The sequence below is a fragment of the Borostomias antarcticus genome, assembly GCF_949987555.1.
Source record: "Borostomias antarcticus genome assembly, chromosome: 4".
Lineage (NCBI taxonomy): Eukaryota > Metazoa > Chordata > Actinopteri > Stomiiformes > Stomiidae > Borostomias > Borostomias antarcticus.
The window spans coordinates 15,630,873-15,648,862 of NC_140237.1; the positions used below are offsets into that span (position 1 = coordinate 15,630,873).

Here is a 17,990-nt window from a genome sequence, read left to right on the forward strand (position 1 = left end):
AGGAGGGAGAGAGAGAGGCACTAGGGAGAGGGAAGGCAGAGCAGGGTTAGTAGCACACAGAGCCATACAGACCACACAGATATTGAAACAGGCAACCTGGGGCAAGCTCCTGGAATATATTTGTCTAATGGCTAAGAACATTTAAAGAACAATAAATAACATTAAATTAAATTTTCAGAGCAAGAAAGGCTAAGAGCATCAGGTCCAGGCCTAAGCCGGATGTGGACTGATGTGTGTCTGTGTGTACGTGTGTGTGTGTGTACTAAATACTACGATATCCACAGCTCCGCAGCTGATACTGGACCAGGTTAGAGGATAGGAGGGAGAGAGAGAGACACTAGGGGAGACAGAAAACGGTTAGTAGCACACTGAGTCATTGAAGCAGCACAACAGTCAGAACAAGCCTGTTTCAGGATAACCAGCTTCTGTACACTACTTGATATACATACATTGCATAGCAGGATGAATACCAATGTATACAGAGGATTCACAGGTAGGTTTGAGGCTGCCTTTCTGTGTCTCAAGGTCCTAGCTAGTGATTGTAGGCTAGGTCGAAAAGGTACGTCTTGAGGTCTCGCTTGAAGACCTCCGTTGTTTCGGCCCTTCTTAGGCACTCCGGTAGGGTGTTCCAGAGGTTGGGGGCATAGAAACTAAAAGCTGCCTCTCCATGTTTCTTGGTCCTGGCTTTTGGAACTGTTAAAAGTTCAGTGCCTGAGGATCTAAGTGGTCTGTTTGGCATGTACTTAACAAGCATGTCTGAAATATATTCTGGTGAGTGACTGTGGAGAGATTTATAGACTAGTAATAGTATTTTAAAGTCTATTCTAGAGTTGACTGGTAACCAGTGTAGTGATTTTAACGCTGGTGTGATGTGTGCCCTTCGTCTAGTCTTAGTGAGGACTCTTGCTGCAGCATTCTGTATTATTTGTAGCTTAGAGACTGCTTTCTTTGGTAGGCCTGATAGTAGAGCATTGCAGTAGTCCAGCCTGCTTGTGATGAAAGCATGCATTAATCTTTCGGTGTCAGCCTGAGAGAGAAAGGGTTGCACCTTGGCAATGTTCCTTAGGTGGTTGGATGTCTTTGTAATATTCTTGATGTGGTTTTCGAAATTAAGATCTGAGTCAAGTATGACACCTAGGTTTTTAGCCTGGCAATTGGTGTCAATTTCCAGAGTTTTTAAGTGTGCAGCTAGTTTCTCTCTTTCAGCTTTTTCTCCAATGATCAGTACTTCTGTTTTGTCCTGGTTTAGTTGGAGGAAATTATGTGACATCCATACATTTATATCTGTAATACACTTGACAAGGCAGTCAACCAAGCTGTAGTTACTGGGTGTTACGGAAATATAGAGTTGAGTATCATCTGCGTAGCTATGGTAGCTAATATTGTGCCTCCTGATGACACTGCCAAGGGGCAGCATGTACAGGCTGAAGAGTAGAGGTCCTAGGATCGATCCTTGGGGCACCCCACAGGTCATAGGGATCTTTCCTGAGCTATATTCACCGAGGGCAACGAAGAAATCACGACCGGTTAGATAGGTCTTAAGCCAATTTAGGACTGGACCAGAGAGGCCAACCCACTTTTCCAGTCTTTCGATGAGGATTGCATGATCTATAGTATCAAAGGCTGCATTCAGGTCCAGGAGGACGAGAACAGAAAGCTCTTTGGAGTCAGCATTAATTCTGAGGTCATTTACAACTTTGACTAATTCCGTCTCTGTGCTATGGTGGGCACGGAAGCCGGACTGGAAAAGGTCAAGGGTACAACTTGTAGCTAGGAAATCATTAATCTGTTTGAAAACAATTTTTTCCAGAATTTTACTCAAAAAGGGAAGGTTGGAGATTGGTCTAAAATTGCTAAAAACTGAAGTGTCTAAGTTGTTTTTCTTCAGTACGGGTCTCACCAGAGCAGTTTTAAGTATTGGTGGGAAGACACCTGTAGATAGGGAGTCATTAACAATGGATAAAATGTCATAGGATACAGAGTCAAAAATAGTTTTGAAAAAATCGGTGGGGATGGGATCCAGCAGGCATGTGGTGGTTTTGAGTTTGGATACTACTTTTCTCAACATTTCTGTGTCCATCAGTGTAAACAGGCTCATATGTCCATTACATGGAGGGAGAAGATCTGTGAACGGGATGCATGGCCTTTCTTGAGTGATATTCCTCCTAATATTCATAATCTTATCTCTGAAGTAAGCTGCAAATTCCTCACATTTGGAGGTAGAGAGCAGGTTATCAGGTGTTTTTACGGCAGGGTTTATTAGGCTATCAATTGTTGAGAAGAGCACTCTTGAATTATTTCGGTTGATAGATATCAATTTTGAGAAGTGGTCTTTCCTTGCATTTCTTATTGCTTTATTAAAAGCAGAGATGTTCTTTGAGAATATCATGGTGGACCTGTAGCTTGGTTTTTCGCCATATACGCTCAGAACTTCTGCAGGTTCTCTTTAGTTGATATGTTTCCTCATTTCGCCATGGGGCTGTATTATTGGTTGTGATCCTTTTCAATTTAATAGGTGCTACAGAATCCAAGGCTGCCCTTACTCTGGTGTTAAAGGTGGTTGCCAGGTCTTCAATAGTTCCTAAGGGCCCCACTTCTGGAGTTGATAAATTGTTTGTGGTCATTATTTCTCTAAAACTATCGGCTACTGCGGAGGTAAGATAACGTTTCTTGATAAAGCACTCAGTACTATCTCTGACTTTAGGAACTAATGCAGTGAAGAAGATACAGAAATGGTCGGAGAGGGCCCTTAGTAATCACTAGATCAAGGGTGTGGCCGCGGTTGTGAGTTGGCTCAGAGATATGTTACTGAGACTGGTAAGATTACACCCTGTGCTTCCCGTCTCAGAAAAGCACATTCGTCACAGTTTTTCAATGCATTTACATATGCCCCATCGACTTCCATTGTAGCCCAGTGAGAGCCTGCATAAAAACTGCAGCTAGCTCAATACTGGTACGATCAGTGAAATGACGGTCTCTGTTTCGGGTTCATGGTAGACAGACCACAAATAGGGATAAATGTCCAAAATAGCCTCCTTTAAGGGCCGAATGTGGCCCATGCCATGCCCGAGATGTTAGAGGTAGAGTTCTGGCTGTGTTGCGGGAGCCAGAATCTGGTTGATTCTTCACCTTCGAGGTATGTGGGCAATATATGAAAACTGGAAGTGTGGCCCACAACTGACCCAGATCTCGTTTGCTATCTGGGTAGCAGCATATGATTTTGATCTCGAGACCCCCACACATTCAAAGGCTACCTCAATTCAGCAGAATGCGGTTAATTCCACAAATCATTCTACTCAGCCTCTCATCTGACAATGAAGGCACAATGTCGTAGTCTATTGAAGTAACCTCACTCACGCAATTCGGAACCCAGCGCCCGACAACCAGGCTCGCCCGAGAAGCACACTGGACTCCAGCATAAGTCTCTTTTGGCAGTGCTCACGCGCTCGTCACTTATCCGGGCAACTTGACTCGAGTCGAGCAACGGAACTGAGAAGTCGAGAAAAATGTCCGCTAGAATGTGGAAGACAAACATTGTAACATGTAACATGCAGCTGCGGGGTCTAATGATAGCTAGACATGCATGCGCCAACAGGGTACATGTCAGCGTGGTAAAGAAACACACGACGTGGGATGCAATGAATCATAGGACATGTCTTCACTATCCCTCGGTCATACACTGCACTGTAACTTTTTTTCCTGTATTTTATTTTTCCTGCATTTAGTTTTATGACCTTTCATGTGTTTCTTGTACTTTGTCATTTAATGTCACATGTAAAGCACTTTGAATTGCCTTGTTGCTGAAATGTGCTATACAAATAAACGTGCCTTGCCTCAACCACTGTCCAATTCAACCGTTGACAGGATGGGAGTGGGGGACTCGGAGGCTACTGAAGCCACGCCCATTTCGAACCAGGTGAAGTGCATGGGCCCAGTGGGTTTAATTTTCAAAGACTTCGTATTCAACAAAAACCTCCTGTTCAACTCAAAATGAGTGGCAGAGGGATTCTCTTACATGCGACGACAAAAAGTGAAGCTTAGCCTATGAAGGTGTGTAATTATGTCGACAGCAGTCCTCTCAACGCAGCTGCTATTTCAAGCCGAACGGGACAAAAACGAACATGGTCAATCGTATGCATGCATGTGAAAGGGAACAGGATTTGAATGCTATCCAAATCAAGCTTTCGATCCGGCGCATGCGTGCGGTGTTCGCCGTGCATCAAGGTTGCATATGAGCGCAGAAGGATAGGGTTTGAGGCCGCTTTTTTCTACAGCCTCAGAAATGGATGGAACTGAAATGAGTCGGAGGAACTGCGCGAAGCAGGAACCTGACGCGCAAAACGGAACGATGGATAAAAGTTCTGACAGAGTCACTCTCAAGAAAGAAATTGGACTTCTAAGTGCTTGCGCTATTATCATTGGTGAGATAACGGATCCATTTATTATGATAAATGAGCTTGAACGAACTTGAACTTGAGCTGCGGAAATAGTTACGGACCAGCTACTGTAGACGAGACACTTATCATCTCGCACAGTATGCTTGAGTGCCTGAGTGTTTAATTGGATCGGAATATGAATTTTATACATTTTTTATTGCATCTGGTTTGGCTATGTAACACCTACGCTACTAGGTTTGACGTTACGCGTATGGTTCCTTATTACCTGTTCTCGTGCCAAGTGAAAAACTATTGCTGATGTTCATTGGCGCGCGCGGCTCTGGCTACTTATGACGATGCTTACGTGGCTAGATATTTTGCCTTTTATCTGGATGCCACAAGCCACTTTTCCAAATATACGTAACTCATCCAAATATAGCCTACAGCTGTTGCGCATAAACATACTGGCTTACTCGCTCTTATAATAGGTAGTACTTTATTAATCCCCGAAGGGAAGTTGCACTGTTTCCCGAAGGGAAATTGCACCAGCCACATTCAAGGGACAATATCAAAGAGATTATGAAACAAAGTACAATAAATGTAGGCTAAGTATAATATAATACGTACATTATACATAGGCCTACATGTTATACAGATGAATAATTGTTTTAGTAGGCTACAATCGTGCCAACTTCCAAGAAATGCATAGCGGCTACAGATAGTTTACAAGGGATAGATTCCAGGGATGCATGTGATGCAAACACGTAATTTTCAATCAGCTGAAACATGTTCATGCCACGTACACCATCCATGCCTGTTTTTAATTTATTTTAGTATTAGTTGGCTACTTTTAGGTCTCTTTACTGGTTAAGTGCGTCTGCTGTTATGATATTCTGTGGCTGTTGGTACTGTAAGAGCCCCCTCCTCTACAGACTGGCAGTTGGCCAATTCGGTATTTCATAATATTCAAGAATATAGGCTGTCTATTAATTTCAAGTGGAATACTAGAAATGATGGGGGAAGAGCACAGACCTCCGCCCTTGAATGCATTTTGTGGCTCCGTGCGCACGCACGTGCGAGCACGATTTGATATTGCTGTATTCATTAGGTCGAGAGCTTTATGCCAGTCCAAACCCCATGTCTATGTGACCTTCGCATGTCAAGATATGGCGGTTTCAATTCCCCCCATGGACAATGAATGGGGAGAATTTTTCGCTTCTGAGCCAAGTCCAAAAAATGTATGGAGGTGAATGGCTGGCTATGTTTGGACGGCTCCGGGACCCACCCAGTGATTCAGGCCCTCTCCAAAATGTAATGGGTTCAAAGTTGGCCCATGCTACTAGCCTTGTAAGACCATCCTGATCTAGTGAGCTCACATTCAGTTTTACTCCACAGACCAGATCCCCCTATCTCAAACGATTATTGTGAGCGGGATGATCAGCGTAACAAAACATTTTGTTTTGTTACGGTGAAAATGCAATTTTGAGAATAGGGGAACTCCAGACCGATCTCAAGAGGCAAACTAAAAGTGAGCATCTAACGAGGCTTCCATGCTACATAGTCCAGGGGCAAATCCAGATGTTGGTACCGCCTGAGGTGACCAAACAATTTTGGTATTTTTGTCTTCCTAAATGGTGATAACCCTGCCTATCTATTAGCTTAACGATAGTAATCACTCAATGAACAAAGCTGCCCCCATATAAAACAACAAAACGCTGATTCCTGTAGGCTATATTTATTTTGACTCCTGGACAATAGCAAAAACCAATAGTCTTACTAACAGTGATTATGTCTCAAATGTGTTTTATCTTCCACATACACTCAAGCATTGGTATAAAGTTACACAGTTAACCCTTTGATGCAAAACTACAGTATATGCGACCTCTTTCTAATGCAGAGCATGCGTCAAACACTACCACAAATCATTATTTTCATTTTTCCTTCCTTTTGAACATGAAAAGTTGAAAAGATACGCGCAAAACTTATCAGGGATCACACCCAGTCAGCATTTTTGCATTGAAAAGACGTTTAAAAAACGATTATCATCAATGTTGAAAAGACGTGCTAAATCGGTTCAAAAGAGCAAATTGAAATACCAGACGTTCACATTTATACCATATTTGGACCCCATATATGGACCCCAGGAAGAGTAGCTGTTGCCATGGTAACGACTAATCGGTATCCAAATAAACAATAAACAACAATAAACAATATAAGAGATATTACACCGGTCAAAAAATGTGCAAGGCAGGATTTGAACTTGCATTTTGATTCACATATTTGTCCTGTAGCAACCAGTTTGCTAACCACTCAGCCATGGATCTGCTGTACATTTGCTTATTAGGACTTACAGAAACTAAAACTTAGAGCATAATCACAAGTCATAATTCCACATACGGGATAGACAGGACCATGTGCGAATTGGTCTGGAAAGTTGTATCAACTCAACTCATTATTTCTGAAATTGCATTTAAGGAGTAAACATGTTTTCAGTAAGTTACTGTAGTTTACAAATGAGATAGCTAGCCTACTTACCTGGTAGTACGTAGGCTTTGACTTAAGTGGTAGACTAAACAAGTTACTAATATGGTATTTTGAGTACACAGAAGCCCTCGCTACAGCAAGAATGTGGTAGCCTACGTACACTGATCTTTTTTCCATATGCGCCTATAAACTCTACATTTTATATGAAACATTAAATATGTTGAAATTACGCCTTTGTGTAGACCACAATTTATCTTCACATTTTACCTTCACACGTTTAATCAATAATTATCTGTCTTTCAACTTATAGCTGAACAAATTATCAAAATGATTGAACATTTGTGTTTTGTGACACGCTGATGTTGTAACTGTATTTTAGCTGGTTGAACGTATGCCGAAAACATGTCATAGATGTTCTGATGAATATCACTGAGATTTAATCTACAAATCATTGTTGAAAAAAGTTTTGTGCTCACTGGTAGAGCCGGGCCCGCACATTCTTATGCTCCAATGTTGACTTTTACTAGAATAGACTTGTGGTCATTTTTTTGTATGGGTGTGTCACACACTGTAAGATGACCTGACAAAAAGTAGAGTCTCAAAGCGTTGTGTAGTAAAAGTCAACATGGAGCATAAGAGTGCAAGCCATTCTTCTTATTACTTCATGAAGAAATGCATTTTTGTACATCTACATAAAGTTTACACATGTGGGTCAAATTATTTTGTTAATATAGGAGAGTGACTGCGTTGAGGTGGAAAAGTATGGACGGCCCTACAGTACACCTGCAATGTGGTTGTGTAAAATGCCAAGGTGCCTTGCTCTGGAGAAATTAACCTAGGTGGTCAGAGGGAAATTGGATACATTCAAGAAAATATGGGACACCTTTATGCAATTCCTGGAAAGTGATGGGGTCGTTTTTACATGTTTCTATGTTCAATGTAATGGAAAACATTCACAAAATTCAATAAATATAATGTAGATTTTTTTTAATTTTGTTTTGGGGACTAATAATAGGCAGCCTTTAAGGCAGGCACATATTAATCACTGTCCTAGCTTGAGCGTTGCAGCCTGATGTGAAGTGAGCGGGAGAGATACCCAATATACACAGATTCGCCTCAAGAGGTAGCTCTACGGCAGCTATATGCCAGACCAGGCTTATGGCTGTATTTCAAACTGTAGGGCTCATCCACACGCCTACACCCTACGAAGTCACTTCCCTTCGTAGTGAACACTGTGAAGGGCATAGGGAGTAGGATGTCAAAATAACACTAGTTTGGAATGCCCTTCAACATCATTTTCAGGGCTGTCGCATGTGTCAACAGCCTGTCACAAACTATGGCTAAATATAACCATAACCATTGTTAATAAATGAATCCTATCTAAACTGAAGCTAAGCTTTCAGAGAGGGAAAATGATGTGTACAGCTAATATAAGCCCAGAATGATGGGGTCATTGGAAAATCTCACAGCTGAGTTTGACATTACAGGACCTAAGGGGGGGTCACAGCTGTAACGTTAGCTTTTCGGCTAATCATTGCTAGTTTTGCGTCTGATGTCCCATTCACATCTCAGTCAAGTGTAACTATTATGCTTGAACCCTCACTTCTATCTTGTGCTTCTCATTACTATCATTGGGGGTGGTGAGAAGCTTGTGCAGTCAAGGGCAGGGCTGTGCCCGTCGAATCAGATTCTCCTGTTCAAACCAGAGATTCAACGATTCGTCCTTTATCCCCCAATATGTCTAGGCTGAGGGGAGACCGCGGGAGTCGGGACAGCTGTCAAACTTTAGACTCAAACTCGCAGGCAGCACAATAAACGATTCCTATTTTGCTTGCTAAACATGAATCATCTAGCCCACATTGTCCACGTCTACTTCAGATGCCCCCATGTTTTTATCTAGTGTTTCCCATAGCCTACGATAGGGTTGGGAGATTTGACGACAGTCTGCATTTCAAAACGTGTGCGAATAGGCTCATGCTAATGTGTTGGGCAGATGTATCTCCTATCGTGCCATCGCCTACTCTCTGTGAAAATGTTCTTAAAATTTTAATTGATAAAGTCTCTGCTCTTAGGCCAGCCCACACATGTGTTGTCCAAGACCCTTCTCCTCCTCTATGCCCTGCGGTCTTTGACCAGTTTGAACCGGTCTCCCTCTCCTCACTCTCTGATGTAGTCAAGCACCTGCGGCCTACTAACTGCTCCTCAGATTGCATTCCCTCTCGCCTTCTCAGAGAAGTCTTCAACTCGGTTGGAGCAAGTGTTTTATTGTTGATTAATACCTGTCTCAGTTCAGGACGTGTCCCAGACGCTTTTAAACATGCTCTGGTGCAGCCCATAATCAAAAAATAAAAATCTTGACTTCTATCCTTTCTAAGTTTAGGCTTATCTCTCAGCTACCTTTTCTGTCCAAGGTCCTGGAGTGAGTAGTTTATGTCCAGCTACAGTTGTTTTTAGCAGAGCATGGCATTCACGTCAGTCTGGCTTCAAACCAAGACAGCACTGAAACAGCCCTTCTGAGAGTTTTTAATGCTCTACTCTCAGCCGTTGACTCAGGTAGTTCCGCTGTTCTGGTGCTCCTAGACCTTACAGCCTTCGACACAGTGGACCACAGGACCCTGTTATCACGGCTCGAACAGTGTGTAGGTATCACTGGTTCCGCCCTCAACTGGTTCCAGTCCTACCTGACAGATCAGAGCTTCTCAGTGCAGTTAGGTGAATTCTCCTCTGCTGCCCCTCTTACCTGAGGGGTTCCTCAAGGCTCCATTCTGGGCCCCATCCTCTTTTTAATGTACATGTTGCCCTTAGGATTTATTTTCGCCAAACATAATATTTCCTTCCACTGTTTCCCTGATGATCATGCTCATCAAGTCTAGCTCCAGAGCTTAAATCAGAGCCTCAAGGCTGAATAGCTCTTCATACTGTAGTGTGACTTTGACTTGAAACGTATATAGCTTATCATCACACCCCTGATGTAAGCTTTAAATTCTCCCCATCGTACGCCCGCACTAGTCTGATCTGTGTTCATACAAAAAATATCAATATTACAACCAAAAAATTTGACACATTTTGTGTCTTGAGCCCACTTTGTTTGGAGGTGCCACCTAGGGGCAGACCGAGCAAGCCCTGGCATATGAAGGGTAAATGAGATAGGAGCATGACCAGACAGTACTGTACTATCATAACCATAATCACTCACATGAGATAGGAAGCTCATAGAGATTAGAAAGTCATCAATACTTGACAGTGTTTTATAAGTGCTTGAATAGCACAAGAACTAAATTTTGTTGGGATTAAGCTTCCTCCAGACTAAATTAAGATCGTTGAGGTGGAAAAGTATGGACGGCCCTACACCTGCAATGTGGTTGTGTATAATGCCAAGGGGCCTTGCTCTGGAGAAATTAACCTAGGTGGTCAGAGGGAAATTGGATACATTCAAGAAAATATGGGACACCTTTATGCAATTCCTGGAAAGTGATGGGGTCGTTTTTACATGTTTCTATGTTCAATGTAATGGAAAACATTCACAAAATTCAATAAATATAATGTAGATTTTTTTTTATTTTGTTTTAGGGACTAATAATAGGCAGCCTTTAAGGCAGATTAAGATCGATTATATACTGAAGCAGAACCTTCCTAGTTTGCAGATGAGAAGCGTCAGTGCCTGAGCAGCAGTCATTCAGTGGGTCCAGCACACAATTATAGTCCCTGCCTATTACATGCTGTCTAGGAGTAGAGGATATAGTAAGAAATACATTCCTAAAAAAGGTGGGATTGTCATCATTATGCCCATAAACATTATTGTTCCTTGCAGAATAATGTATCTACAGTACCTGTACCTGCCTGGTCACTTTCGTCATGGCTTAAGCTGAATGGGATTGATCTATCAATCGAAATAAAGACCCCTCTAGCTTGGGAACTGAATGGAGCTGCAAAAACTTGCCAAGACCATCTTGTTATTATTATTATTTTATTTTTTTACTTTGATAATATCAGTCAAATGTGATTGGATTAAAGGAGTCTAATTCTGTTTAAGACCTGCTTTAGCTTCACAAGCTTATTCAATCCTCTCTGATTCCAGGAAATGATCTTAATCTCTGATTTACCTGTCATTTAACATAAAGTCAGTTATATTGCGCAACACCATATGAACCTTAGTGCTCTTATTCAAGGAAAAAACAACAACAAAGGAACAGAAATCCCTCATATACTATAAACAAAAGACCCTGGAATACATGTAAATGTATTTCGCCAAATGAAATACACATATGTAACCCCTAAGAAAACAATAGATTTATTGTTATTCGATGTGCCTCGTAGTGAGGAGCAGTTTAACATGTGAGCTTGAAGAGTCCCAAAAGTTGCTGATGCAACTATGTGATGCAACTATGTTTGTATTTGCGTGACAATTTAATGAGTTTTGGTTGTTACAGTACATAGAGTGCATTTACGAGCCCCAATGCTGGATCAAAATGCATTTTCTCAGCAGCCCACACCCCAGGACCCCACGTCCAGTACAATAGGCACTAGCACTAAATGTCAACAAACCTCAATTCATGTTAAAAATATACCTTATGGAATACCACTCCGAATGTATATATATTTATTTACAAATATCAATGTTTAATGCACTGGAATTAGTACATTATGTCAACTACAGTACAGTAGCCAAAACACACTAACAGAAGCCCTATGAGGTGTGTAATAAACTGGACCAACTGGTCCAAGCAGAAATGGGAGAGGTTTATATTGTAATAATGTACAGAACAAAACAACTAGTTCTTCATACCTAAAAATGTCCTGAAACATTCCTGAACCCAAAGGAATGAAGCAGAGTGGGTTAAGGTCACAACAGGTCGTTTCTGTCTTCTGAAAGTGTTTGTTTCAAAGTGAACCACATGCAGGCATGTATGCAGGCAGACAGACGGGGACTCTAGAGACACAGGGTTTGGACGGGAGTTGGGGGGGGGGGGGATGCAGGTGGAGAGCCCGGAGTGCACCGAACTCCACCCCGCCGGCTCCGACCCGGAGGGGTGCCACAGAGCCGCCCACACATGGCCGCCCATTTAGCTGACCCCAGCTATGTCAAAGCTATGTTTTATATTTGTCGCATCTAAGTAATGTCACTGTACATGCTGACCACATGCATTCATGGGCGGAGGCCTGCGCTCTCTGAGTGCCATTCTAGTGTCTAAGGGGCAGATATACTAACGTTTGCAAGTGCAGGGTAAATGGCGCCTTGGGCAGTCTGCAGAAAGCGTGCGCGGTGTCTTCAGTTTGCGTTGGATGTACAAAGCCTGCGCCTCAGTGCTCAATCAGCGCATGTCGCCGCCCTCAAACCGCAATGTGCGCTGGGAAAATATAGCGACTTGCAGTACTCAGTCTTGCTTTGTCCATAATTACGCTACCTCTGTGTAATTGACTGCTTTTTTTATTGATTGAAAACTTTAGTTTAAAGATTCCTTTATCAACAACATATGGGAGTACATATGGGAAGCTACTCAAAAGTCTTGCTGCCAGAGCTCCTGTAATCTTCATATTAATCAAAACCAACAACTGTATACAATAATTTAAGTCAATGACAAACTCGAATGAGAAATATACAGCAAACAACTTGAATCACAATCCAATGTAGGTAAACCATTTAGCTCCTAAATATGTATATGAATTGAATGAATACTGTAGGAATTGAATGAATACTGTAGGCATTACATTATTACATTACAGTCATCTAGCTGACGCTTTTATCCAAAGCAACTTACAATAATTGCATTTAACGTAGGAAAAGCCACTATACTACTACAGTACTTGCCAGAACTCACAAATGCATCTGTTTTCTAAAACAAGTGACTAAGAGCATAATCTAGTGCTGAAGGCAAAGTGCAAGAATAGCGAACTAAAAATAAAATAGGTGCTTAAGAGGGAGGATCCTGGTAGTACTTCTTGAAGAAGTGAGTTTTGAGTGATGATGGGGCAACCAGTCGCCCTGAGGTAGCAGAGCGTAGCGGTCGGGGGGGGTAGGGTTTCACCATGCCCTGGAGGTAGGAGGAAGCCGTTCCTCTCATTGCTCTGTAGGCTAATACCAGAGTTTTAAACTGGATTTTTTTGTGCTGGGGAGGGCAACGTATTTCATTTTGAGATGGGGGAGCATATAAAATTGTTTTTTAAAATATTTTTAGCACTTTGAGGTTTGGTTTCAAATGTAAAGTGCATTACAAATATAATGCATTATTACTGTATTATTACCTGACCATCTCAAATGGTTACCTGACCCCCCCCCCCCCCTTAGGTTTCTCCCAGCATCACTTCAGGAGACAAATCTCCGAGCCTCCGACACACTACAGTTCTATGCACATAAATACGGGACAAATCGTGTCTCGTATTGATTCAGTATTACATAGTTGCAAGTAAGGACTTGCCTGCCATTGCAAACCCGGATAGATGTCATCCATGACAAGGCTCACTCACCCACTGACAACATTTGTAAACAAACCAGACATGTAACATTTAGATAAGTTAAGGTTAGGTTTTTAGAGCCCTATCACATGTAATGGTAATACCTGGCAGTTATGGTTGTGATAACTGACTACTTCCCTGTAAGCTCTGGGGCTCAACCAACTATTGTGCACTGCTCCATTCATTGCTTTATCTCAGTGTTTGCTAGTATATCTTTCAGACAAGGTTAAGTGCATTAATCTTGGTCGATGAGTGATGCCATAACACCTAAGCTAACATTGATAACCTTTTGGTCGATGTTAACTCTATTTTTTCCTGTGTTTGTAATATCAGACAGAGCCTGGTGTATCACTATGGATGCCCCATTGGCCCAGTCTAGCCCTGGAATAATCAAAGAGGTCCCCTAAGGATCTATTTTGGGTCCATTGTTTTTTCTACTATTTTAACAGTATATACTATTCTGAACTGAAAATAGCATTTCAGTGTGGGTAACAAAATCAAATTATATATGAAGGCATATGTTATTTGATATAAGGCTTGTCCTCCATGTATTGTCTGCATTAGCCATAACTTACCACAGTACATTTCCATGAAATACAAAACCAGATAAGTAACTATATGACTTTGTTGATTGATGATAATTTTTTGAGATTTATAAATGAATATATTATATTCATCCAAACTATAACAGGAGAAAAGGTTTCACATCATTGTGAGAGGAACTGAGAGATCAGGATGACCCCTGGTTTATCTGGTGGAGTCATGCGCTCCTCCTCGGTCGTGCCACAGCCCATGACTGGACAAACACAGAACACAACGCGGATGATGTAATCGCTCCTCTTCTCACTGCAGTCTCTAAAAACTAATCTGACAGTGGGAAATCTACTGTCCACCGCTCCGCTTTCACTGGGGCATCATCACAGTACATTAACTGTGTTGCTTTCCAAGTGGCACTGTAATGGCGTGCATAGCTGGGTTCATATAAGCCACAATATTTACAGTAGATCGGCTGCAAGTTGCGCTTGGACGAGCCCATCTCTCCCCCACCGACTTGGGCTTCTCTATCCTTCTCTATTTCTCCAGACATCTCCAGAAGTGGAGAGATGGCTTTTACAGGGCTCCTGCTTTGACAGCTGTTGCACAGTCAGATGAGGCTATTGTGGTTAGAGATGCGTGCATCTGTGAACGTGGGTGCCGTCACACAAATACGGTGTCGCTCGCTAGCCCTGCAGAAAAGTGGTGGGAAACAACATCCAAGCTCGAAAGTGTGGAATGTGGAATGTGGAGTGTGGAATGATCACACAAGCACACACGCGTCAGAAACATATGAATCAGTCGCTCTGACTGGAGTCCCTGAATTTATGATCAAATGAATGAAATTTAAGGATGAATTGAAGATCAACTGATACACGTGTTTATAGATCTGATGTTTTCTGAGTTTAAAAACACTGCCACTTGATACCAAATGGCAGGCTAAAAACCTACTGTAGGTGTCATACTTGACTCAGATCTTAATTTCGAAACCAATATCAAGAATATTACCAAGACATCTTTTTATCACTTAAGAAACATTCTCTCTCAAGCTGACACTGAAAGACTAATGCATGCTTTCATCACAAGCAGGCTGGACTACTGCAATGCTCTACTGTCTGGCCTACCAAAGAAAGCTCTCTCTAAACTACAAATGATACAGAACGCTGCAGCACGAGTCCTCACTAAGACTAGACAGAGGCACACATCACACCAGTCTTAAAATCACTACACTGGTTACCAGTCAGTTTTAGAATAGACTTAAAAAATTAATTATTCTATTAGTCTACAGTATAAATCTCTCCACAGTCGCGCACCTGAATACATTTCAGACATGCTTGTCAGGTACATGCCTAACAGACCCCTCAGGTACTGAACTCCTAACAGTTCCAAAAGCCATTACCAAGAGACACGGAGAGGCAGCTTTCAGTTTCTACGCTGAAACACCTTGCCAGAGAACTGAAACTGAAAAATCTTAAGCGAGATCTTAAGATTTACCTTCACCATCTAACCTACAATCACTAGCCAGGACCTAGAAACACAGAAAGGCAGCCTCCAGCCTGCTAGTGAATCCTTTGTATACATTGGTGTATATCTTGTTATGCACTATGTATATATATAGATGTATACAGATGCTTGTTGCCCAGCGACTGGCACGGTCTGTTTTAATATCTGTGTTACTCATGTGGCTCTTAGTCCCACTAACCCTGTTCTGCCTCCCCTCTCCCTAGTGTCTCTCCCTCCTATTTCCCAACCAGGTCCTGTGGAGGCCCCCCTGTCCCTGCAGACCACCCTGAGTCAGATAGAAACCCCTGTGATTGCTGTAGAGGTCCAGAGCAGCCACTAACCCTGCCTTCCTCCCTCTTCCCTAGTGTCTTTCCCTCTTATACTCTAAATAGGTGCTGTAGACACCCCCTGTCTCCTGCAGGCCACCCTGTATCCAGTAGAAATCCCCCTGACTGCTGCAAAGACCTAGTGTCTCCCCCTCTCGTACTACATTCAGGTCCTGGAAAGCCCCCCCCCCCTCTTTTCCCAGCCAAGGTCCTCCTAATGTCTCCTGGAGAGGCCCCCTGCCATCCTCGTGTCCAGCTCCTTCCCACTCTGTCACCAGCTGTCCCTATCCAGCTAACCCCATCTCTGCTTTGTCTCCCCACTTCTACTTAGGGCTCTACCTAGTTTACTCTACATTCTTTATGAGCCTGTTCTGCTAAGTGCTTTGTTATATGATTCACTTAAATATCCTATTATGGACTACAGGGATAGCTAACACATAATGGCCGACCATGTAGGCAACATCTCTGTAACTATTTATCTACTCTACTGATAGTCATGTCTCTCCTATGAAGTATTTAGCCCATGTTCATTGCTCTGTAAATATTCTTAGCCAATAGAAAAACATTTTCCAGAAGCTTGCTCGATCGTCTCGTTGAGAAGAGGTCAGGGAATAATTTTTACAGGTCACTTTTCTGGCCCCTGGGTGAACTGTTTTTTTTTGCTTCCCTCCTGAATATTTAGGGGTGGGACCTATGCCCACCCCTCCATTGCTCTCTGCAAAGCGCATTGTGTTGCCGCTTTGTATGAAACACGCTATACAAATAAAGTTTCATTTGATTCGATGTGATTTGAAAACAACAGGTGTATAAACAGGACCAGTCTCTGTGTTTATACAACAACATATCACATCTGGTGTTTTCTGTTCCTCAGGCAACATCATCGGCTCGGGGATCTTCATCTCTCCCAAGGGGGTCCTGGAGCACGCAGGCTCGGTGGGGCTGTCTCTCATCGTCTGGGTACTGGGAGGGGGCATCTGTGCACTGGGGTCCCTGTGCTACGCTGAGCTGGGGGTCACCATCCCTAAGTCAGGGGGGGACTACTCGTACGTGACAGAGATATTCGGAGGGCTGGTGGGGTACGTGTTTTCTGTTTTTATATATTATCACTAGGGCTGGGTATCGATTCGAATTTCAAGAATCGATTCGATTCCAATTCACAAGGTTCAGAATCGATTATTACGATTCAATTCGATTCGATTCAATATCGATTCAGTTAGTGTTACTAAAAACTTTTTTTTTTTTGCTGTAACCTTAATTACATGACTGCCAAGTTATGCAACACATCAATACTAGGGCTGGGTATCGATACTGATTTCCAAAAATGAATGAATGAATGAATCATTGAATGAATTAATGAACTATTCATTCCTTCATTTATTCATTCATTCATTAAATAAAAGATCGATTTTGGGATTCATGAATCGATTATGAATCATTTGATTCAGAATCGAGTCAGAATCGATTAATCAATTTTTTAAACCCAGCCCTAATTATCACAGAGGAGGTCCTAGATGGATGCTGTTTTGCGGGATTTTGAATTAATTGTAGTCTTTTGAAGAGATATTCCCCTGGATAAGATGACATGTATGCGCAATACATTGCAGACATAAGGATGAGCCCAACTACCATTTACGAAGTATTATAGCAGATGGGGGTGATGACCTCATGGTCTTTTATTAACCCATATGTGTGAAGGTAGCTAATGTTATGGCACCCTGGTGTAGGCCTCACATTGGCCACAGCACGTTTACAGAGTAAATCATCTCCCAGATCACAGTCATCTGGGATCTGATCCCCTTCTCAGCCATAGTGCTCACTGTAAGGATGCCGTTTTGGTACCAAGTCACTTGAGAGACAAATAAAAGTGCCGATCGATCTGAGATGCAAAGTAAAAAAGGATTTCTTTCAATCGATTGGAGACGATACAGCGTGTAGTGCCGACCTTAGACAGACTAAAGAGTTGAGCGTGAAGATGTAGTCACATATACGTCTTGGCAAACTAACATGAATAGAACAGAAAGTTTATTCGCCATACTGTATATAACAAGTACGGGTACAGCTACATTAGAATTCTTGTAATCGCTTATAGTATCGTATCAGTGCTTTTCAGCTCCTCATTCCAGTCCGAGGTACTCAGCTAGACATTTCAAACATGAATTAGGTAGAAGTAGTTATACGGTATCTAGATAGAACTAATAGAGGTCACTCCGGGATAGGATTACATCAGCAAACTTTCTCAGTAATGTTATGTCAGGCCACTCTGTTCTCTTGTGCAATGTGTACACAGGGTGGCCAGAGCTGGTCCTCACCTCAC

At 42.3% G+C, this 17,990-nt stretch overlaps 1 protein-coding gene across 2 annotated transcripts in view; it reads left to right on the forward strand.

Moving 5' to 3' along the window:
- Window positions 1-4,277: 4,277 nt before the first annotated feature.
- slc7a10a (solute carrier family 7 member 10a) overlaps window positions 4,278-17,990 on the forward strand; it is a 26,881-nt gene continuing 13,168 nt past the window's right edge. For both annotated transcript variants that reach the window (XM_084437187.1, XM_084437188.1), the window contains exons 1-2: window positions 4,278-4,421; window positions 16,548-16,752. In XM_084437187.1, the coding sequence (XP_084293313.1) occupies window positions 4,283-4,421; window positions 16,548-16,752 (344 nt within the window). In that variant the 5' untranslated portion in view covers window positions 4,278-4,282. The remainder of the gene's footprint in view (window positions 4,422-16,547; window positions 16,753-17,990) is intronic.